This window comes from Pleurodeles waltl, chromosome 2_2 (assembly GCF_031143425.1).
Source record: "Pleurodeles waltl isolate 20211129_DDA chromosome 2_2, aPleWal1.hap1.20221129, whole genome shotgun sequence".
Classification (NCBI taxonomy): Eukaryota; Metazoa; Chordata; class Amphibia; order Caudata; family Salamandridae; genus Pleurodeles; species Pleurodeles waltl.
Window position 1 is genome coordinate 714,372,450 of NC_090439.1, and position 24,921 is coordinate 714,397,370.

General features: G+C 44.0%; 1 protein-coding gene across 4 annotated transcripts in view; it reads left to right on the forward strand.

The window, feature by feature from the left end:
- Positions 1–24,921, forward strand: part of SGK3 (serum/glucocorticoid regulated kinase family member 3) — a 449,614-nt gene that overhangs the window by 221,707 nt on the left and 202,986 nt on the right. For all 4 annotated transcript variants that reach the window (XM_069220281.1, XM_069220279.1, XM_069220282.1 and 1 more), the window contains one exon: positions 4,095–4,167. In XM_069220281.1, coding sequence (XP_069076382.1) covers positions 4,095–4,167 — 73 coding nt within the window. The remainder of the gene's footprint in view (positions 1–4,094; positions 4,168–24,921) is intronic.

Genomic DNA, 24,921 nt, shown 5'->3' on the forward strand with positions numbered 1-24,921 from the left:
TTAGGCTGATGCTTCTATACTGGAAATATGTAGTCCTTGCTAAGCAAAATTTGTATGTCGCCTTTATGGACTTTCGGTCTGCTTTTGATATGGTTCCCAGAGAAAAGCTATGGGATGTTCTGCATACAATGGTTACTCCTGCCGATATAATCCATTTATTACAACGGCTACATGAGAACACATACGCCCAGGTGAGATGGGGCAATCAGGGAGAATTAACAGATCATACTGCCATTCAGCGGGGGGTCCATCAAGGATGTGTCTTGGCACCAACTCTATTTACCCTATTCATAAACGAGGTGGTACAAGCTGTGTCTCTCTGTCAAAATGATGCCCCCTACCTAAATGCTCAGAAAATTCCCATATTACTTTTTGCAGATGACTCCCTCCTCATCTGTAAGACCCCAATGGGTCTCCAGATTCTTGTCGACAGGTTTAAATCATTCTGTGTAGATTATGGTCTCAAACTGAATGCTAGTAAAACGAAATTAATGGTGTTTAGCTCAGGACCAGCTAAGAGATGTACCATCATTTTAGATGGGACCCCCTTAAGCAAGGTTAGTTCAGTAGACTATCTGGGAGTGAGGATCTCAAACAATTTACATTGGGAGGATCAGATTAGCAAAAGTGCGTCACTTCTTCAACATAGGTCAGGCGCCATCTTGCGCTTTTATAAGAGTACTGCCACAAAAGCTGTTTCCCTGGCTATTAAGATCTATTTGGCAAAAGCGCAAGGTGCTACTGCCTATGGTGCTGAGGTGAGGGGATTTTGCAGTACTAATAAATTGTCTGTGGGTGAAAATAGTTTTGCCAGAGCACTACTTGCGTGACCACGTAGCACACCCTTGATTTTGTTTTTTTTGGATCCTGGGTTTAATCGCATTTCTTATATGATATCTCTGTGACCCTTACTCATTTGGGTAAGGATCTGGACCACACCAGAGCTTACCATTTATAGGGACTCCCTTCTTGACATCTTAAAAAGACATAATGAAGCCTCTATCCCATGGCCCAGGAAGGTGTCAAAATGGTTTTGTACCTTGGGAGCTACTGGGGGAATCCACAGAATTTAGGAAAGGCCAAGAAACAATCTGTGAAATCTGTTTACTGGTCCTATGTAAGAAATAATCACCTTCTTTGTATTTCACATGGTCGATTGACTAATCAATTTCTTGATTTTAAGTGGGATCCCCAGTTTGAATCTTATTTAGATCTTATTTCCCGATTCATTGGGTAAGAGCTTGTACGCCCACTTCCGTTTTGGGTGTGTGTCTCTAACCGGTAGCTGGAGATGACCACCAACATCTGGTTTATGTCCTGCCTGTAATGATGCTACTGAATCTGTCGAACATTTTTTGTTTTGTTGCCCAGTGTATGCCCATCCCCGGCACAAGTGGATCCGTACCAGTTTGCTGGAATATGGGCATAAGACAATGTGGCATCACCTTAAGGACTTTGAAGAGCGGTACTTCGACTGCCTTCATTTATGCTGTTTGCAAGCTCCTTGTGGCCCATGGCATATACGTACTCTTTTTTAAAAAATTTAGTAATTTGTAAATATGTACGCTATAGGACAAGAAATTAGAGGTTTTTATTCTATTGTAAATGTTGATCAATGGTTTTTAACTCTTTCTTATGCTTCTATTTATAATTTTTTTAATCTAGTTTGTAATTTTTGGATTACTGTGTTTTTTTATTGCTTTGATGGTTATGTATGACCGAATAAAGCTTGTGTTAAACTTGAAACTTGTTTGATTGCGTTGGTGGGATCAAAGCAGGGCAGGGGCTGAGGAGTTGATCCTAATACAATATATTTTACAGAAGAGCCAGAAATTAATTTTGAATAAATTGTATGGTATTGGGTCATTGGAGGAGAAGGTGGGTTTCAGTAAAGAAGTTATCCAACGGTTTTGTCATGTCTTCTGGTTTACTAGTTAACAAATGGCTTCTGTTTCTCAAAGGGTTTGAAGTCTTGCTGTGCCATAGAGTGAAAGAAAAGTTGGTAAAGAGCTTCTGTGCATTTTTCTTTGGATTGTGTGGGTTTTTGATTAATTTGATGTTTGGTTGTGTTCTTACCAGTTTAGAAGAGCTCAGTTCGTGTGTTTGAGACGTTTGTAAGCTTTTCTTGAAAAAAGATCACGTTCTATCAGTTACCTTAATTTTGAGTTTTGCCTCTTTTTGACTGTTTATGGGGATTTACTTGCCTCTTCAATTTAGTTTCTGAGACATTTAGTTTTGGAGTTTGGCTCTTACGTGAAGCATTATTAGTACAATAACTTAGTGCTGTTTTAATTCACTGTAATTGAAGCGATTTTTGACCAAGTTTTAAAAGTAATAGGCTTGTGAGGTTACATCAGAAATTTGGAGCATGATAGCCCATGAGTTCATAAAGTTCAAGAAAAACTGCTATAATTGTGTGTGAAGTATCGTATTAAATAGACTGTTGATGGGGAGTTCATTTTCAAAAGTGATTTTGTCAGCATGAATTAGAAAAGGATGAAGACATCAGATCAGTTGATGTACAGTGGTTTTTAGGAGGGAGTAATGTTGGATAGGAGGACAGCTGTTTTGTTGTACTTGAATATGTGCTTTCTATGTGTGTCTGTGCCTGTGTATGAGTTCCTGTAAGCATGTTGACTGTATACATTGGTTCCAGTATGTCTGTCGGAATAGGTGTCTCTGTGTCTTTAGCGCCCTGCGAACAGTTCCTTGTATATCTATTGATGTGTTGTCATGGGTATTTGTATGTCTGTTTGCCTGTGTGTACTGGTGACTCTATGTCTGTTTATTCACGTTAGAGCTTGTTTGCCATTTGTTATCTGTGTATTGCCATCTGTGTGTCATTTAGTCTGTGTTCTGGGTGCCTCTAAGTCTGTCGGTCAATTGTCCGAGTATCTATTTGTCTGTTTGCATGAGTATCTGTAGGTGTGGTGTTCTCTTTGCGCCTTGATGTCCTTGGCTGTGTCTCTTTATTTCTCTTGTCCATTCATTCCTTGTGTTGTCTGTGTGGATGTATCAGACTGCGTGTTGTGTGTGACCACGTGTGTCTCTGTGGGTATTGTCTCTGTGAGTATGTCTGTTATAGGTGCATGCATACCAGGACGTTAGTTGGTCTGTGTGAATGGGTCATTGTGTGTGCTTCTGTAATTAGTCTATGTGTCGCTGTCTAGAAGTGTTGATCTGCCTGCATATCAGGTGTGTATTATTGTGCATGTATGTTGATTGTCTTCATTTGCATGAACAAAATACCTATTGCTTTGCCAGTGCTTGTTTTCATTGCATGTGACACACATATTTACGTGGTGTCATCCAAGTACCAGTTGTTACTGTAACTCGGTCGACTGTATTCTTTTTATTCAAGATAAAATGATGCAATATTGAATTGTTTGTACTTGGTTTTAAAATAAGAACTAAATATTACCTAAATAATTATGCAGTGAGTAATTTGGCTCACTGAGCTGCCCCACTAGCTTCACTTGAGTGCCTGATAGAAAAACTTATAAAAAGACACCGATCTAAAACTAGTCACGGAGACGTTCATCACGTACAAAATCGGCAGGAGCAATGAGCTGAGTTTAGGCACTTTTCATGAAAATTACACATCTAATTGCAAAGCATCTCATCAGTATGCCCTGCACAATCCCAAGATCTGCGACCTTTCAATACGAGCAAAGGTTGATGCAAGTAAACTGGTAAACCACAGGAAACACCATCATAAACATTTTTTTTTTCATAAATTCATTTATAGACTATAATAATAATTTTCGATCTACTTTCAGTTTGTCAATTGTTTTATATGTTTAACCTGAATAAAGTGCCTCTGATTTCGCTGCCGAGTAGAGTGTTATACGACATTTGATGATTCTGATTTTATAGTGCAAACGTGATACTTAAAAAAACCAAGCATTGACATCTTAGATTTTCGGTGCACTTTAATTCTTGTGTTCACCTTTGAATGGCATTGCCTCTAGGACACTAGACCAGCAACCATGTTTTATTCCTGTGTATTAAATCACAAAACACTGAGAAGACTGTGATAAGGATGCACAGGTAACTTAAAGGAATCTAAACGTGTTGGTTTGTTTTTATTTTAGCTTAGAAAACAATTTCCAAATACAAACTTGAAAATTCCTGCTAAAAGAATATTTGGAGATAATTTTGATCCAGGTGAGTGGCCATTTTTTATTCTAAATTTGTTTTGAGGTGGATGGGATAGGGAAGATGTGTATGGTTTTTATTACTACTCTCCTGGCAGGTGACCCTTTTTAGCAGCACCTCACTTACCTCGGTAGACGTAGTGCAGAGAAACACTGTGCAGGAACTTGTACTGCTTTTAAGCAGCTTCAAGTTCAAGACTGTTAATGAGCATCAAACCTCCAGCACCTAGATTATATTTAAAATGTGCCCTATATCAGAGAACTCTCTCAGTATGTTTTATTACGTTGAACATTAAACTTTGATTACATTGCATATTCAAAGATTATTATCCAAGCGCTTCTTCTTCACTTGCCTTGATTTCAAATATACGCCCATCTAAAGTTTCACTGATTGACAAACCAAAGAAATATTTTTGAATGAAGTAAAGTCTTTATTCTGTTAAGTGCCTCATAAAGAGTTTCCTGTTGTGAGGCCTGGTAACTCGGTCCCCTGAAGTTACTGATACTCAGTGCTTTAAATGGGCAGGCACTGTCCGGTACTGAGTACCTGTACTTCTTTTGTTTTAAAGGGAAAGTACCTACACTTCTCAGCACTTCTGCAGTACTTTGAATGGGAGAGTAATGGTACTTCTCGGGAGCAAACAGGTACTTTAGATAGTGAGTACCTGCACTTCTATATTTCAATTCAAAGCAGTTTGCTGATACTAGAGGTACTGGGGGCAGAGGGGGTGGAGGGAGGGGGAAGTTAACAGGGGTTAAAGGTGTGACTCTGAGGGTCCTCTTAGAAATGAGGAATTACTGGGGTAATCGGTCATTCCAGTCCGATTGTTCTGGTGTTTTCTCATTTGTCCCAGGAGTTCTACATTTCAGCTTTGGCTGTGTTCTTCAGCTAGAGTCCCTGGTTGGAACTGTTGTTATTGGCCCCATTTGCAATTACCACAGCCCTCTAATGAGACCTTAAGGATACTGCTGGGGTGTGTCACAAATACTGCAAAGGTGGTTGACAGCAGTCAAACCCGTTGCCTCCCAAGAGCTGAGTTTTTATGGTACTTGAAAAAAAGGCAAGCACAAGGTAACTGACACAAAGGAAATAGGAAAGAAAGAATAGGTAACAGAGAAACACTGGTCCAGGTAAAAGAGCTTCCTCCAATACCCCTCAGGCAATACCACAATTTAGACATACAGTCACAATAACTATTGTCGATTATATGAATCAACACACTTTGAGTTATTATAAAAATATAGGATAACTTATTGATCTGGCGTAAGGTATACATAATGCAAGATAAATATTTAACATGCATAAAAATATAATAAAAATAGTTTAAAAAAACACAGTGTAACAAATTACCGTATTTGAGAAGTGACCCACAGGGTGAAAGTGGCCAGCTAGATGATGGAATGAGTAGACAGCTGTTAGGTAGAAGGAGCTGGAATATTCTCTACAGTAGAGTGTGTAGGGTTCAGAATATATCCTGGGCTTCCAGAGAAGGTAAGCACCAGAAGGAACAATAAAAAAAACAAAGGTGAAACCGAAGGGAGGGCAGGTGCGAACTGGAATAAGACATGGAGAAACAGCAGCTGGACGCAGTATTCCAAGGCACTACAGCATATATTGAGCATCCTCTTATACCTGTGCTGTTGGTCTTCACTTGGAAATTCTTGCCTGAAATGTCAGCACCATCTTGGAAAGGAAAGAACATATGTATGTTTAATGACCGTGCCCCTATCTTTGATTAAGGAAAATGCTAAGACAATTATCAGTGACTTCAAGCTGTGAACTGTGTTTGAAACCTGTGGTTGCGACATCTCTGTTGATGTATTGGTAACCAAAAAACCTTTGTGTGCGGCCGTGCAGGAAGTGCCAACTTTCGAATGGATTTTAGCCCTTTGTCTTGTTATACGTCTTATGCGTGGGGAACTTGACACTCTAGTTGATAGGTGAGGACTTGCATGGTGCCTGGCAAATACTGATATCACTGCTAGCAGCCTTGGAATCAAACATCAACTTCAATTTGCAGGAATCCAGTGAAAGGTTTTAAAACAATTGTTTAAGTACAGACATGTGATGCAGATTTCTGCTGATTTGTCTGAAATGATCTCCTCAACCTTTTACCTCCTCAAAACCCTGGTGGACACTGTCTTTCTTAGATGCACTTGGAAAAATCTAAGCAACATGTTGTTGTGTAGCCATTTTAGTTATAGCTCCATGCACGTTATTTTAGCATACTAGGTCTGCCGCTGTGCACTTTAACCTAGATTAATTTTATTCAGCTTCGCTTTATTATTGTTACATTAGCTACTTTTACGGTCCTGTTTTATTTCCTTCGATCTAGGCCAGCACTCTGTTCTCAAACAAGACATTCGTGCTTTTCCAAGGCTGCAGTAAGATGGGTTGCCGGTGAACGTGGTATAAGTTTAGTCTCTGACATTCATAGAAAATACACATCCTTACGTAGGGACATTCACACAGAACATCAGCTGTTTTATTATAAAAAACACTTCCCTGTCCCTTACACATTAGAGGGAGATTCCAGCCACAGAACCAGCCAGAGAACCACAACTGTATGCTAATTGCTGAAAGCTTTGCTACAGCTGCTTATGCAGACTTGTGGCCTTTGCTCAGGTATGAGGGATGATGTGTTCCCGGAGGAACCTGAAGGGCAGAATTAGAGCTTAACACGCTGTGCTCTATTATAGCCTAGGTAGGAATTACTCTATTGACTGTAGTGACAGTATAGTAGCGTTATTTCTATGCTTTACTCTTCTTGTCACAATTTTATTCTTGTCATGCTATATCGTCCTGGTTATTGCAGCCCACGCTTTGCTATCTAAGATGCAGTCGCTTCACTAAAAGCATTACTGAAACATATACTACTTCTGTTTGTCATTGTATGTATGAGACTAACGTAACTGAGAGAAACGGATGAGACCTAAGTGACCACGGCTTCCCTGAAAAACCATTTATGTCATGCGCTCGGCTGCCCAATCATCCCTGCCCTTGGGTAGAGATGAGGCACTGCTAGTTAGCCGGAGCAGAACCTGGATTGGAGTGACAGGTGTCATTCATAATGAACAGAGAACCTGTAAGCAGGTATTTTGAACAATTCTATTTCAGGATTAGAGACAAGCATCGTGCTTTCATTAATCATACTCATCATCAGCGTTGTCATTTTATCAATTGGCTTATTGGCTTGAGGTAGACTTTCTTAAACCTAGAACCTGAGGACCAATTCACCATTTTCAAAATATACTATATATATATATTTTTTTTTTTCGTTCCTGTATTGAGGTTCAGGCTTTGCCTTTTTCCTTTGCCTTTTAAAACATGATATTGCTTATCCTTATTCCCCATGGGTCCTACATAGTTTTAAAGCTTGAATCCACTCTTGCCTCTCAAGCACTTTACCTTTTTTAATATCCCTACTCTTTCCAGCTCATGCATTTGCAGAAAGTAAAAGCATGTCTTTTTCAGCTTTTAGCTCTGATTTTCATGTCTCATTTGTGTTTATATTTTGACTGAGTGAGGGAGAATGTTTTTTCTTACTGATGGTCTCCATTCCATGGTAGCCCTAAATGTGCTTCATCACTCTGTCACAGTTTGCTGTGGTTGCATTCAAGTATAAGCTCATCACTTCCAACCTTCTCCACTTTTTTAAAGTCCCCTGTATCAGATACAAGGCATTCATCCATTTAGAGACAATCTAGCTGAGACTCCCCAGGTTGATGGTGGTTTCAGTGTTTGTATGTTAACAAATGGAGGACGTAAGGGAGTTACAACTATTGTTCCAAGAAGACTCACTCACGTTAAACCTTAATATACAAAATGATCCTCATGAGTGACCGTTGTGGAGAACATTTCATCATTTGTTTGTTCTTCAGTTATACGTGGAGAATGATCATCTGAGTTGTCCTCATATTTATCAGGATAGGCGTAGTGTATGGTGTATATCCTGCTACAAGAACCCTCAACAACGAACATTGGCTGGGTCTCTTAATAAGAAATCAGCACTGATACCATGCACTCTTGTACTTTGTTTTGTATTTTACCATCTCATCTTGCTAAACAATTTTTAATAACATGAACTTGTTTTTACCATTTATTAGCACAAACCCCTTAGTTAACATCATAACATGTAAATGTAAAGAACTTAAAAATGTGCCTAGCATCAAAAGCACCTTCTTTATTTGCTTAAAAACGTTTACCTTGATTTTTTTGAAAATTCTAATTATTCTTCACCATATTGAGTACTGACATAATTATGCGGTACTAGTTGCATCAAGAGGTATGTTTTTTGGTATGTGTGTGTTACATGAATTTACATGAGGCACATTTTCCATCTGAAGTGGAATTGAAATGTCTGTAGGTATCAGTAGCTTCTTGCCTTGGTTTCAGAGATTCATCTCAGACCAGAGCCTTGTGATTTGTACCAAATAGTACAATTTGAGGATTTCGTTTTGTTGTTGATAATTAAGTGTTTAATACATTTGTTGGGTGTGGTCAGAAGTCTAGCCAAAGTGCTAATGTGCTAACAAGGATGTTTGACTTGATAATTTCCAGCTGTATTGTATGAGAGTGAAAAACCTCTAAAAATGATGTGTTGTTTCTGAGTATATCCATCAGCTGGCTGATCTGCGCCTTGTACGGTTGATGTTATTAGACCTCGTTAAATGTGTACTGTTATATGATGGTGGATGGTGTTTGTACAGTGAATGCTGTTCCACGCATGCTGATAACCACCAAAGTAGTACATATGTACAGTGTTGAATGTTTGTGCATTGTGTTTAAAATCTTGTGCTGGAAGTTCTTGTGTGCTGTTATTTAACAGGAATTGTTTTGCAGGGCCTTTGGCAACCAACTATATGGTATGTCTTCACTTTTCTGTATGATATTGTCTGTTTAAGGTTACATTACTGTTGAGCACTGATGCACCGTTACAGCTGTGTAAGGCATTTCCAATGGAAATTTCTAACCGTAGATTCGCATTCAGAATAATCCCAGGCACTAGAATGAAACTGATGAAATCACACCCATGCCCTGGTAGGATGCCGTGCTTTGCTCTGAATCGGAGTCCCAGATGAGTTTAAAGGAGCCTCTCACTATAATGTCCCCCACCAGTCAGTCCTTTGGTCCCAAGGTGTTCTCCAAATATACAGGTCCTGTGCTTGATTGGGGCGTAAATGGTAAGCAGTGTTTGAGGGTGTGTGCCCCTTATGATGCTCAATTAAAAAGAAAAAAAACTGTCCTTGGTATTCTTCAGGACTTTGAAGCAGAATCCGGCCTTGCAAAGTTTGGCTACTCCCAGCGTTTTGGTAGAAGCGTGGGCCCAGAAATGATGGAGATATATTGGGTGGGGCATGAGGGAGCTATCCTTCCTCAGGAGATGTCTCCTGGAGCAAGATGGCATCCAAGTCCTGTTGAAGAAGGTATCACAAAACTTGGTTGCGCTTGTTAAGCAAGTTCAGTGTGCAAACGTTGAGGGAGAGTGTTTTTGTGTGCTGTGCAGAGCCCATGGCAAGTTGGAGTGTATGTAGCTGTTGTGTAGGTGCGCACGCCCAAGATAGGGCTTTGTAGAGCACAACCAAAATGGCCAAGAGGAATGGCTCCCATGTCCCAGGCGATGAGAAGTCGGAAGGCAAAGGGTCTCTCAAGGATCCTGCCAGAGGAGGGGGGAACACGGTAGCTATACTAGTAGGGAAGTGTAAGACAAAATGTGGTGGTGCGAAGCCCCAACCAGTGATAAAGAGGTTACCAGGCCCTCCCCATAGGATACCTGACCAAAAAAGAAAAAGGAACAAACAAAATAAACAAACAGTGAGCCAGCAGGGCCCAGCAACACCAACCGGGCTCTGCAGAAACTGGTGCAGGCGCGCGTACAGATCCCGCTGGAGGTGTCATCTTCCTGGGTTACGAATCGAGGTGGGCAGGCCTCAGGGAATGATCACTGCCCCAACAGTAGAGAGTGAGTCAATGGAAACGGCATTGGGGTGGACATGAGTGAGTAACAAGTGTGGTCCTCTGGATCCACATATCCTGCCTCATCCAGGGTTCAAAGCCCAGAGGTTGTGGAGGATACATCACAAACGTGGGTTCCTCTCTCTGTGGAAGTGCATAATCTATTCAGTGTTGCTGTCAGCCGATCATAAACATGTTTAGGGAGGAGTCTTTCACCATGCTCTGCAGGTGAGTGATAATTTGTTGTGTGGCTTGGCGTCTAGAAGTGAAGTCTCTTTTTTGAGCTTGTTTTGACACCTAGAGCGTACTGTGTGCCAGACCGGCTGCAACCCCACCTTGGCGTCGCGCAGACAGGGAGGCGTCTCTGGTAGATGTTTCATTTGGGATGTCCAACAATTTATTTGCTTCATCCATAGCACATAAGGATCAGTGCTTCCCCTTGTTGAATTCCCTTAGTTTATCAGCGATCTGCTTAGTCATGCCTCTTGTGCAGCGTAACTGGGGGAGGATCCTGAGAGAACTGAATGGTGTGGCCATGGAAAATCAGGTCTGCTTTCCCCCGGATTCCTCCAGAATGGTTTCCTTTTCATTGAAAAAATGGACCCCTGTGAGGATGTCTGGGATGGCATTTGGAAGCCAGGCAATGGGGCATCCGATGCTCCTCCTGGGAGTTCGCCTTGTGCTCCAGATCATGCACTTGCCCCCCTTGTTTTAGAAATGTTGCGCCAAAAGTCCGGGAGGCTAGACTTGAGGTCTGTTTTGACGGATCCTATTTTGCAGAGTATGTCGTTGAGGAATTGATCCATGTAATCCTGCAGGATGGGCACTGGTGACAATACTCCAGTCGCTGCTGTTTGGGATGGTCCCCTTCATGTCCAAACCTACTGCTGGGACCTTGTGCCAGAGTGAAGCCACAGAATTTTCTCTGGTGGGCTTGGCACACTGCATAATGAGGTTGTGCATGCACTGGGGTGTGTGGTCTTAAAGACAAGATAGGGTGATTATTTCCCCTCCTCCCTGACGCATGAATTGTGCAAAGATTTGAAAAGGAGGTGCAAGGGGCCAGCTAAGCCCAGACAGGGATGGCAGGCGCCTATGTCCAAGGTTGCCAAAGGGCAGAAGGGAAGCTCTGCTGAAGCAGTGGTTATTATGACAAAGAGGTGCATGGCTGAAAGCCCTGAGTTGGCTGTAGGGCCCACATGCCCTTAGAGGGCCACTGAACGTCCAACCTCCATGCACGTACTAGTACGGTTTCTCACATAGCTGTAGACAAGCCCCCCCCCCCCCACCCCAGGCACCAATTCATAATGTGTTGGCGGGGGGCGTTGAATTACCTGTAGTTTCTCACTGAGCCCTGGTGGATGTTGGGGGTAGAGGGGACCAGTTCAAGCCTTGTGAGGTGGGCCTTAGGGGTACCCAAGGAAGACTTGTACAGTTCTCCCGAGCTGAAGCCAACAGCAACGGTCTCAATGCATGATACATGTCCTCACTCTTAGCTTGGGGCACAGCAGGCTTTAGCCAGGTCTGCGCTCCCACACAGGTCCCTTGGCAGACGATCCTGCCAGAGAAGAGTGACCTCAAAACGTCCAGGCCTCACCGCCGCAGACTGGCACCCAGATCTATGGGTCACAGCAGCATCCCTGCCAAGGTCCTCAAGTGGGCAGCCATAGCAGCATATCAGCACCTCTTTGTGGCCCAGCACTGCCCCCTCCCCCACACCAACACAGTCACCGTCCGCAGTGGGGTGTCTGTTGCTGATGTCCTCGTCCTTCGCCTCGTGTCCGCTTTATAGGTGTTAGTGCAGAGAGGCCCCTGGGGCCAGGTCGAGAGGAGGGCCTCCAAATCAGCACTGAGTCAGGCCGGCCCACTACTGATGCCCTTTCTCTGCTCCGTATGGCAATGGCAGTGAGTTTGAGGCAGGGCTCAAAGCAGGCTACGCAATCAGGCCATGCGCCCAAGACTGCAGATTGGCAGAGCCTTTTCGGGCCTTGGGGCAGCCAGCACCACAGAGAGTCCTGCAACTCTGGTCAGTAGACCCCCCCACCAGTTCTGGGTCCGCTTGGGTAGTTGTAGTGGGGAAGGGAAATCATTAAGGCAGATCTTGGGGCTTTGGGACTGCATAAAATGCCACAGGGATCCAGATACGAGGTGTAGCACGTCTCACCACATTCCTATCTTGGCCATGCCCCTTCATTATTATCTTTTAACAAGGTTCTTGCGGACCCTCTCATGGCCACTTGGTCTAAGCTGTGCTCAGCACCTCCAGTAAGCCAACTTGTGGCCTGATGGCACAAGCCATCTCCTGGTGATCATGACTTTCGGATGAATCAGCCAGTGCACGAAAGCCTTTTGGTGCAGGTGTCCACAAGTAAAGTCAATCCAAATGCTTTTTCTGAAAACCTCGTCACATAAGGAGTCAAAACATATTGGTTTCTTTGGGAAGAAAAGGTTTTCCTGTGCTAGTCTAACTTTACGTTTTTTAAATGTGGCGTGCCTTATATTCAAGTATACCCATTCCTTTTGTGACATGAGGTCCTTTACCTGCTGTCCTTGAGATTCTCAAGATCTCGCTGGCCCCAATGATTCCAGACTTGCAAGATGTAGAGACGTATGTGTAGCCTGCAGGCCTGGATACCACCAGTTGCATAAGTTGTGCTACTTGCACCAGTGTAGTGCCTAGAAGGCATGCCTCTGTTTGATCAGCTTGATTTGTCAGTGGATGTCCTTTGATGAATGTAGACTATTTATTTGAAAAAGAAGGTGACTTGGCACTCAAACGATTTAAAAATAATTATGACACAGCTCAATCTTTGGGGTTATTGTCACGAGTCAGGCAATTTTGCCAGCAATGTTGAAAGTTTAGAAGCTGTTCCGGTGGCCTGGCTTATGGCCAGTGTCAAACATGCAAGCAGGTGCAGAAGCAAACCCTGGGCCTGATTTAGATATCGGGAGATGAGTTACTCCATCACAACGTTAATGGATGTCCTGTCTACCAATATCTAAATCCCACAGGATATAATGGGATTTAGATATTGGCAGACAGGACATCCGTCACCTTTGCGACAGAATAACTCATCTGCCAATATCTAAACCAGGCCCTAAATCCTTTCGGGGCAGTGGGTGTGGTGGCAGCCAGAGCCATTCCCATCAGCAGAGCTAGCACTTCTCTATCTCTTCTGCACCTGCTGCAGCAGTTTCCCAGCCTACTTTGATTTTCCATCCCAGGCCCATGACTAGCTGGTGGGAAGTAGGATTTAATATTTTCTTCCTGTCAGAAATCTATCACATTAGACTGATGGGTTTTACAAAATGTTCAAAGGGTCTACAGCCTGCCTTTCATTTCTTCCCCATTTCTTGTTCCCCCAACACCAGAGCCATATTTCTGTGGATCACCTGCTATCTAGAGGCAAGAAGTCAGTCTACTGCTAACATAGAGGTACATCGAGGGGTGTTGTCTGTGCCAAATCCTCATCCCAAAGGAGGACAGAGGCATCAGGCTTTTACTGAACCTCCAGCCTTTGAGTGCCTTACTGAAGAAGGATAAATTCAAAATGATCATTGTGGCTCAGATCCTTGCTGCTCTGTGTCCTGGCGACTGGACAGTGTCCCTGTACTTGTAGGACTTATTTTGTATATCTAGGTTCTGTAGTTCCACAAATGCGTCTTGAGATTCACAGTGGGGTGCTGTGGTGCCTTTCGGTCCTACCTGTCGATGGTGTGGATCGAAGCTCATGTTTGGAGGCCGTAACTGCATGCATTCCACACCCCCATGACTGGCTGCTCACAGGGAACTTTCAGGATATGATGCTGATGTTTCTGGCTCAGTCCTGAGTCTTGGTGAGGATGGTTCTGAGGCTTCTTGGCTCCTGTCATCTTGCATCCTCATCTCGTACGCCATATGGCACTTGAGGTCCCTGCAGTGGAACCTAAAGTTTCAATGGACCAAGGACTGGCACTGTCCAGACTTTGTAAGAGATAGCTCAGGACTTCATGCAGTGGCAGATGAGCGCCAGCCTGACAATTGGTAGGTCTCTTTCCCTTCCCCACCCAGGTGTCACAGTTGACACCTGGCTGGTAAACATCTGGTAAGGATTGTTGTACCAAAGTGATGAGGGCAGATGGTTGAAGTTGTTAGGTGTCCCTTGGTGGTTTTGTCCTCAGCTGCAATGTCTCAAGGAGGTCTCCCCTGCTAGTGGATCTGCAACACTTAAGTCTTGCTATGACATCATGGAGTGGGTGATGGTATCCTTCATTACCTAGAGATTTAGGTGCCTCAGCTCTTCAATGATTGAGGTTATGAGGGGGTGAAAAATGATTTTTGCGAAGAAAGGTAGGTGAGAAAACAATGAGTATCATTGGTATGTGGGAGGAGACTGGGAGGCTACAGTATCGAGTTAGATTGGAAATTGTAGGAATTGGAAGACCATTCAAGTGATGTCTGGTAGGCTGATGTTGTTAGATTATTTGGATTTAGGGCCTGAGTGCCAGGCATGTGATTGAATGGCAGTGATAAACAGGGATAGGAGAAAGAAATAGAGGTCAGACAATAAAGGCTCTTAGGAGTCACTACTAGGACAGAAGTTGAGACTAATTTGGCAGGGCCAGAGAGTGGACAAGTGCAATGGCACAACAAAAGTCTGGCAGCAGAGTGGGACACACTTGGCTGAGAGACCATGAAAATCCGTTATGGTTGATGATGGGGTGGCGCAATCTTAAGGAAGACCAAACGGTCAGCCCAGAAGTAAAAAAGTACAATGTAAGACAAGGGGAGTGTGGGATGAAGAGATCATAAGGCTTGACCCATTTGAGCATGGGGAGGCAGGAAGAGAGACCTAGAGGAGCAATGAGAAGGTTGGACACAGTTGCAGGAGCGCCAGTAAGGCAAAACGACAAGGGTAGGGGAGCAGAAAGGTAGAAATGGGTGGCATAAGTATAACCAGAAAGCCAATGGAACAAAAAAGAAAGTGCACCATTGACCTGAACAATGCCATCTGCCACACAGTCCCATTAACTGATGGAACAACCCCTCCCCTGACTCCCTGCCTCCACCCCAAATATTGTAACTTCCCTCTTCTTGTTGATATTTGGAATGCTTTGGCTTGTACATAATAACTCTGAAATAAATAATGTTTGGATGATTTGGTTCCTTTCTCGTCAAGAATCTTTACCGTATGATGTTTAGTCAAGGAAGAATTACACTAGTGATACAACCTCAAATGTCAATTGAATATTAGAGTTTTGTTGATATTTTAGATTGTAAGGAAACTTCCTACGCCACAGATTCTAAGATTTCTGAATGAATCTCCAACCCAATCCACTGAGACCTCTTGTAGAGAGGAATACATTGCTTATAAAAAATGAGATAGCAAAATTATTTTGCAAATGATTTAGGAGATCTATCAGTGGCTGAGGCACTGTTTTTCCTTTGCTTTCAAGAAACATTCTATGCAATTAGGAGTATGGAGTTACTATCAGCAGTGGAATTACATAACTGTACCAAAAGCATGCTGAGGTGTCTTTTAGGCACTATTCTTTCTCCTCATTTGGGGAAAGTGGGGGCTTAAAAATTATAGCCGTTTTGCCTTTGCCTGTACCAAAATAACAAGAAGGAATTAGAGGCCCCTTTGTTTAGCCAAATTCTGTCAAATTCCTAAAAAATGACTCTCCTATATAGATCATTTCACTTAAGGAATTGAGTGCTGTATGTCATCCAGAGATACCAGAAGACCTTGGTACAAGGAAGAAAGTATTCATGGCAGTGGTGTAGTGAAACCTGAGCCCCCCGCTAGATATGCTAAGGGGACCCCCACCACATATCTCACCACTTTAGTAAATATATATGTGGGTTGAATTATAGTCTAGATGTGGTATTGCCCAGAGTGAAACCAGCTGACCTAAATACTATTTATTATATGGGTACTTTGTTTTTAGGTACATAAAACAGAAGAGTAAATCTTTTCTTGAAAAACTATAACAAAGTCCACTTTAAAACACATTACATCTTTAACCCCAACATACCACTTGTATATAAATTAATTCTATACCCTAGCATAACACTTGAATATAAATTAATTCTTTACATAAGATAGAGCCCAAAAACCAAACAATTTGGATTCCCAGTCCCAGCGATTCAAATATTCATTGGGGTTTGCAATCACAAAATTACTTTTTGATATGCACTAAGTTTTTTTTGTTTTTTTTGCAATTCAGTCGATCTTTTCCTTTTGCAAAATGGCCTTACCAACTGTTTCCAAATCACAAAAAGAGAGGGTGTGACAGGAGCATCCCCTCCTATTTGCAATTTCCAGTGGTATATGTCAGTAGTTTGTACCCGCGGTTATGGTTGCAAACTATTGATATAAAGAAGGTGGTAACCCAATTGCAATGGGGAAGCTATCCCCAATAGCTAGTTTCCCTTATGAGAATTGTGTCAGGCATCTCAAGAGAGAACCATCAGATGTCCACAATATGTAGTCCCAAATGGAAAAAACTCTCTTTTGAAGGCTGCAACGGTCGATTTAAAGACCACTAGTTGCTTTTAGGAATGTAAGCAGGGGAGTGGTTGTCTCCTGTGCTTAGAAGTCACCATTTCTGTGATTGTAGCCAGTTACAAGCAATCCCTGACTCCAACACGGAGCCGGATGGGTGTCGTACTATGGCAATTCCGAAGCCGTCAGGAACCTTGCCTCCTAGGTCAGATCCTGAGCCCTTTTCTTATGGGTTTGTTTTAAGGGATGAATGGGCGGGGTCGTTGGACCCTTTATAATATCAGCTTCATGTAGAATAACCTATGGACTAGCATACAGACTTGGGTGAAGCCATCCAACTGAATACTTCTCCAAGTACTGGCATGCTTTCTCCCCCTACTGTGACAATAGAGGAGGGAACTTCCTATTCTATGGTGATGAGGAGGGCAGCTGAGGTCCTGAACCTTGAGTTGCCCTTGCTGGCCGACAGTGCTAGTCTCCTGTCAGAGGTGCTACAACTGGAAGCATCCTCCTCAGAACCCCTGCTCCCGTTTAATGAGGCCCTCGTGTATGTCCTGCTGGGTACTTGGTCCAAACCTAACGCAGGGGATCCTGTGAAAAGGACAGCTGCCCACTGCCATCTTGTTAACTTGGTTACCCAAGCCTCTACCTCCAATGGTGCATTCCCTTCCGCTTCGACAGATAGGGAATCGAAAAAATTGGACATACTTGGGAAAAAGATGTTTTCTTCTTCCAGCCTTGCATTGCGGTCCGTGAACACCGCATGCCTTTTGGGCCATTATTCTCACATGCTGTGGGATACAGTTGTGTAAGTGCTGCCACAGGTCCTGGAGAAGGCCTGGGCTGTACTCTCTTAGGCAGTTGCCAAAGGGAGAGACGCAGCAAAGTTCACAATCTGTCATGGACAGAACACAACCAATTTGTTAGGCAGATCAGTTTTATCCACAGGGGCCCTGAGGCCCCGCACCTGGCTGAGGATTTCTGACTTTTCAGTCAATTCTTCCTTGTTGGACATGCCTTTTGAAGTCAGTCATCTCCCCGGAGACAAGGCAGACTCTGTGCTTGAGCACTTAAAGGATTCTCTGACTACAGCCAGGTCCTCACTGCAGCCCCACGTCCCCCTAGTTTGCCTTTCGCGGCTACAAAAGTGGCCCCTAACTGCATCCATTCCAGGCCATCCACCATGCCGCGCATGCTGCCCAACCTCTGTGTGGCAGAGAATGTGGGATCACCTGACCTCATGGATCGGGTGGCCAGCAGTCTGGACAGGCCACCACCACCCCCTTCTGCAGCAGCCACTAAACCTTCGTAGTCTGACTCACACCCCTCCCCCCCAGCCCCACCCACCTAAGGGCCAGTTGGCTGAAGGATTCACCATCACCTGCTCCACTGTCAATCCATTCGGTCAGACAGTTGTTTCTGCAAATAGTCCAAAGGAGCTACTCCTTCCCCTTCATGACTGCTCCTCCATCCATGCTGCCATCCTACAATCGGATAACTGAGTATTACTTGTCTCTTCTCTGTGAGGAAGTTATCACTCTCTTTGCCAAGGGAGCCATAGAGAGGATTTCCATGCCAGAAGTAGTTTAGTGGTTGCTATTTCCAAAAAGAACAAGGGCCTCCGCCCCACCCTAGACCTTTTGTCCTTCAATATGTTCCTCAAGAAGAAGTTCAAGATTCTCACTCTGGCTCTGGTTCTATCTGCCCTGGAGCCAGGAGACTGGATGGGCGCTTATTTCCATATCCCTGTCCTGTCTACTCACAGATCTTACTTGCGGTTCACAGTAGTCCACGAGCACTTTCAGTTCACTGTGCTCTCCTTTGGCCTTACTAGTGCCCCTCGAGTGTTCACCAAGGTGATGGCGGTGGTTGCAGTTCATTTGCGGCGATCAGGGTTTTTCAGTCTTTCCCTAGCTTAACGATTGTCTGTTGAACACAGCCTTGCCCCAGGCTGTCGTCTCCCACCTCCAGACTACAGAGGACCTCCTGCATTCCCTGGGGTTCACTATAAACGTGGTGAAGTCACACTTGACTTGCTCTCAAAAGCTCCCTTTCATCAGAGTTTTTCTGGACACAGTGCAGTTTCTGGTCTATCCTCTCGAGCGGTGAGTCTAGGATATTCAGGCTATTATAACGATGTTTCACCCTGTAGCCTGGATTCCTGTAAGAATGACTATGAGGCTGTTGGGCTTCCTGACCTACTGCATCCTGTTGGTGACACATGCCAGACACATGCCAGATGGCATATGCAAGCTTTGTAGTGGGACCTGAAGTAACAGTGGGCACTGCATCAGGGGAATCTCTGACAAGGTCCATATCTCAGAGGGAAATGCAAAAGATCTGCAGTGGGGATTTACAAATCGCGATTGTGCCCGAGGCAGATCCCTCTCCCTTTCACAACCAGATCTAACAGTAGTGAAAGTAGAGGCATCTGGTCTCCCTTGGAATCCGGACTCTACATCAACTTGTTGGAGCTCCGTGTGATCCGGCTACCATTAAAAGCATTTCTTCCCTCTATCAAGGGAAAGATGATGCAGGTGTTCCCGGACAACATCACCGGCATGTGGTACTGCAACAAGCAGGATGAGATGGGGTTGTGGGCCCTTTGTCAAGAGGTGACGCAAGGTCTCTTTCAGCAGTGGGGAGAACCTTGGTTAGATGTTTGCCTCTGCAGAGAACGCTCAATGTCAGCAGTTTTGCATGTTGGAGTTTACAATGCAGCAATCACTTGGCGATCCTTTTCATCTTGCATGGAACTCAGGCCTCCTGTACACCTTTCCACCCATACCACTTCTACCCAGAGTTCTCAAGAAGATCAAGAATGCCAGGATGCAAGTTTTCCTTGTGGCTCCGGACTGGGCACGGAAAGTCTGGAATTCTGAACTACAGAGCATGTCCATCGAGCCTCGAATCAGACTGTCCCTTCGGGGGGATCTTCTGTTGCAGCAGCTGGGGAGGGTTCTGCACCTGAACCTGTCTACTCTCTGCTTTCTTGCGTGGAGTTTGAGCGGCAACAGTTGACAGCTTTTGACCTTCCTACCGAAGTTTGAAATGTAATCTTGGCAACCAGGCGTCTCTCCACCAAAACAGTATATGCCTGTAGTTGGAAGATTTTTGTGGTATGGTGCACAGACAAGTCTGTTGACCCCCTTTCTGCTCCCTCTTTCTGAGGTCCTGTTGTTCATCCTTTCCCTGGCCCATCAGGACTCTGCTAGGGGCACTCCTAAAGTTTATTTGCCTACTATTTGTCCATGTCAATTCTAGGAAGGGTGAGCCTAGTAAAGATGGTGATTCTATCTAAGGTTGTTTTTTTGTTCAATACAATCCCATTGCAAATGAACAAGAAGTTGCTAGCAAAAATCCAGCAGAATATTAATTAATTCATATGGACACAGAAAGGGGCTAGAATATCACGGAAGAAGCTGCATAGAAGAAGGGAGATGGGGGGGGACGTGTGTTGCCAGATCTCCAATATTATGCTTGGGCCTTTCAACTTAAGAACGCAAGGATGCTATTCTCCTCTCATGATTTGACAGATCTCGGATGTATGTTTAAGGCTATCTTAGGGGGAGTGAAGGGGGCAGCAAACCATTTTTCGTTTGTTTGGTGATTCCAAAATACATAGATTCCTCAAAGGTCTTAAACATCTTTTTCCTTCCTCCCTGTTCATTATGCCCCAATGGGATCTGAATTTGTTTTTGACATTTCTGATGTGTGCTCTTTTCGAGCCTCTCCACAATTATCCTCTCAGGCTTCTCACTTTGAAAACAGCCTTCCTTTTGGCCATTACATCTGTATGCACGGTGAGTGAGCTGCATGCAATGTCATCCAAGGCCCCTAGCTTTCCATCTAGCCTGACAAAGTGGTGCTTTGCACAAAGGCCTCCTTTGTGCCAAAAGTGGTTACGCCCTATCATGTAGGCCAATCCATCACCTTGCTGACATTTTTCGCACCCCCACATCCTTCCAAAGAAGAGGAGAGACTCCATCGCCTGGACCCAAAAAGAGCATTGTATCTTGATCATACAAAAGAGTTCCGGTGGATGATCAGCTCTTTCTCATTTATCTGGGTGTGCAAAAAGGTCAGGCAGTGAGGGAAGTGGACTATCTCCAGATGGGTCGTAATTGGCGTTAAAATCTGCTACGCGGTGTCCAAGAAGCAAACACCTAAGGGTTGGGGTGCTCATTCTACCCAAGTTGAAGCTGTGACCACTGTGTTAGCAAGCAACATCTGTCAGGCGGCACCATGGGCATCTCTGCACCCGGTTACCAAAAACTACTGCCTGGACTGTTTGGTCTGTAGAGACAGGCACTTTGCCAGTTCCGTCCTGCAGGACTTTCTAGTATGAACTTGGTTCGCAGACCCACCTCCAGGGATGGTATTGCTTGGGTATCTATTCATAGGTAAAGGAATCTGCAACTTGAAGTCTCTATCAGATCAACAAGTTACTTACCTTCGGTAACGCCTTATCTGGTAGGGACAATATCTAGTTGCAGATTCCTTACTGACCCACACATCCTCCCTGCTCTGTAAACTGATTTCTAGGGGCAGGGACTCCCCTTTTAGGGCCTTAGTTTTGATGCACCAGTTGTCAGTTTCTTTATGGCTCTTCGCTTCTGGCATTGAAAGTTGTGAAAAGAAACTGATGTCAAGGCACCGGCAGTGGCGCCTATGTATAAACTGCGACATCATATACAGCACTGACGACGGATCTATGGCCAGTCGATGCCACCTAACGGCGCACAAGTGTACTGCTCACGGAAATCTCTGGATCCAGTCTGACGCCTGGTGGAAATTCAAAGGTAAGGAATCTGCAACTAGATATTGTCTCTATCAGATAAGGTGTTACTGAAGGTAAGTAACTTGTTCTTCATGGCACTTAAAGGCAACTATGAAGGTGGGCAGATGTATGCATGAAACTTCGCAATCTGCCAAGCACAAACATAATTAAACATTCTGCCTGACCACATGTACTGCAAAACTGTGTAGCTTGCACAGGTTCATGAAATGTTCCACTTTCTAAAATGAGGACAAAGAAACGCTGGTTCTAACCTTTGGTGTGACTGAAAACATATTGGCGAGAACAGAAACCATTGATCGCCTAGTGCTAATGGTTTTAGTAGACAGTGCTGTTCATCACCCCTTCTGGCAGGGTAACTGCCAGCGTAAATCAAGGTAATCTGAAAACCAAGGTCCTAGAGTGATAGCAACCAGCGCAGTCCATCATCAGCGCTCACAACATCCTGCACACACATGTCCGATCCCAAAATCATAACAGGCAGGAAGACTAAGACAAGTGAAAAAAGAGAACACATTGGCAGCTAAGGAGAGACCAAGGAAATCCCGTTCAAATGCATAATACAGAGAGTGCGAAAATATATAAACTTGGGAGGAGCAGATTGCAAGGAGCAAGAGTGATGACACTTGAGACGGGACAAGGAAGAAGAGAGAAGACAGTAAGGTTAGACTAGATGGCCGAAGAGAAAAAAGAGAGAAAAAAATGAAGATAAAAGAAACAAGGAAGGAAATGGGCTTGAAGGGATAGTATAAAAGACAACCTATGAGAGCAAGAGACAGCGAGCAGGGTCGATGAGAAATAAAATAAAGGCCGATGTAGCATAAGAAAAGTGAGATCAGAGAAAGGGTCAAAGAGATAAAAATCAAAGTGCATGAGAAAAAGTACAGACAAGAGGAGTGATGAGGTATTAGAAGGAAAGAGAGAAGAAGAGAGCTAGCATAGCTGTGAATCTCCTGAATACAAAATGCCGAAGAAGACAGCCATTTTAGACTGTGGTCTCATTAAGGGAAAAGGAGAATTAACACTTTTATTTATGGAGGATAAGGTAGGTAGGTTTGAAAAGCGGGTGACCCCAGAAAAGTCGTTCGAGACATTTCGCTTGTCAGCTGAGTGAATGGAAGTAAAAAGAGAGAGAGTTGACAGGTAAGAGATTGAGGAGGGGGGCCCCTGGTACTTGACACCTCCTCCCCCCGTGCCGCTGGGACCTTTGTTATGCCACTATCCCTCAGATTTGGGGAGGCAATGTGGATGGAGGGCAGAGAGGATAGATATATCTCAGCAACAGAAAAAGGGAGAGAGAGCGAAGGAGAGGACAAGTGGCCATTAAGAGGGAAGCCAGAGGAGGAGGAGACCCTCGCAATGGAAAGTGGACAGCACACAGAAAAGAAGACCAGTTTGCTGAGAGAGCAGTGTGTTACTAGAGGAAAGGGAGGCATCTGAAAGAAGCACGTTAAATGGTGCGACATCAACACAAAGTTGTATGTTTTGGTTATGGCTGCAGGGCTCAGAAAGTTGTCATATGCAAGTTCTCAGTGCCGTGCTGCTGGAGTAAAACATAATTTAAAGAACACCCCACCCACCACCAGTAGTGTAGTAAGGACAGAGTGCCTCCCAATGCAAGCAAATATCAAAGTTACTCCAGAATTGGTTACCAGTGGGCCAGTCACACCCTATGGGCCCTGGCACCACTTCATCTACTGCACACATAATAGCAATGCCCCCGATCCGCCTTATCCTGAAGGGTTTTTTGTTAGACCTTTCTTGTACCTGCCAAAAATTGTCCCCAACCTTGTCATAATCTGAAAATTTAATTTTCTGTCACCTCCCAGCAATGATTACTTCTGGTCCCATTGCTAGAGTTGCACATTTTACCTGCTCCAGTGAAAACTATTTTCTGTGTTCCCTTTTTCCCTCTCCCTTGCTTCATTGATTGTAATCTCTTTATGAGGAGGCCAGCCCTCTATCAAAGGCCTTCTACCAACAGAGAAATATATATATATTTTTTTTCTTCAGACATGTGTCAGTGTGGTAGCAGCTGGAAGCATGCTGCACATCCATTTGTATGCAGCTCGCCCATTAACACTTTAATTCACAGCACAGGTAGTCCGAGAGGGGTCCCCTTCAGCTTTGAGAGGCTGAGGCCTCTCCGCACCATGGTGTCAGCGAGGTGTGTTAAGCCCCTGATCCATGACGGGCTTACAGAATGCTGTGGCAATCGGTGTCCTCAAAATACCTATTGAAAAAGTACTTTTTCATGTACAATCAGCCACTAGAGGTAGGGAGTCTCCACCTACCTCTAATACTAATGAATAGGAGCTACTGGCTGCTTAGGTATGTTTGCTTCTGCCCTCTTTGAAAAAGGCACAACTTGGTTAACCTGCATGGACATGAACAGCGTGTTACAAGAGACTCTGACTGCAGCACCAAAGAAGACCCACATTGGTCCACCTCCACTTAGGGAGCAGCAGGTGTTGGAGATGCTCTGGGCATATCCTGTGCGGGTAGAATAAGATTTCCTTTGGGGGGGGGGTGCAAGGATATGTGTAATAACTAAAAAATAACTGAAAATCCTTAAAAACAAATTCGCAAAGCTGTGTGATTAAATTTGTGCATGGCCGCTTTCATCATTGTGAAATATAATGACTTGCAGCATCATTCATATTTATCTAGAACAAGCATACACAAGTTCTTGGGCTGGCGAGGCCGCATAAGGGAGATGTAAAAGCGATCAAGGATCACTAGCTCTGTACAGTATATGAACTCTGTCAACAAAAACCTGAAGAGCAATGTGCAGGGATTTAAGAATTGCCTTCAGATTGTTGCTGCAGTGATAGAGGAGCTCCACAGCACAGCCATAAGCAGGCACCTTGAAAGGAACAGCACTACAAAGAGAGCAGACACAGAGGCCAGTTACTCTTCTTTTCTCCCTGATTTTAGGGGTAGGGTAGAGGAGTAGGGGGGCCAGTGGGCGGTGGGCAAGAATGGTGTTTCATTAGAAAATCTTTGCTGAAGATGTCTTTCCAGCTCTTATCTGGCTACTTGCAAGGCTCTAGATCCACTAGCAGATGACCTTTCTTCTCCTATTCCGGGCCACTGTTGCCAGACTGTGATTAAAATAAGTGCCAGTCACTTACCTGTGAAACAAGCTTAAAACCCTGTAGTGCTTAATTGTTGCGAGTATGAGGTCTCAGATTTATTAGAATTGTGAATATGAAAATTTTGGTGCTTGCTATAAATTGTGAGCAGGGTTTTCCAACCTCCCAAAACCAATTAGTTAAATAGTAGAGTATTTCTTTTCATTTGTTAGTATGCCTCTGAGGGATACTTCCCTGTTCTTCGACAGTGAGAAACAGAAACATGACTGGGCAATTGAGGAACTGCTTTTTATGGATGTTACTTAACTGTATTCTCAGTTTGCCTTGCACAGGGGTAAAATCCCCCAAAAGCTATCCTGTTTCACAGTTTGATATTAAAAAAGCATCCGAGGTGGAAGGATATCCCAGCATTATTGTATTTACATGG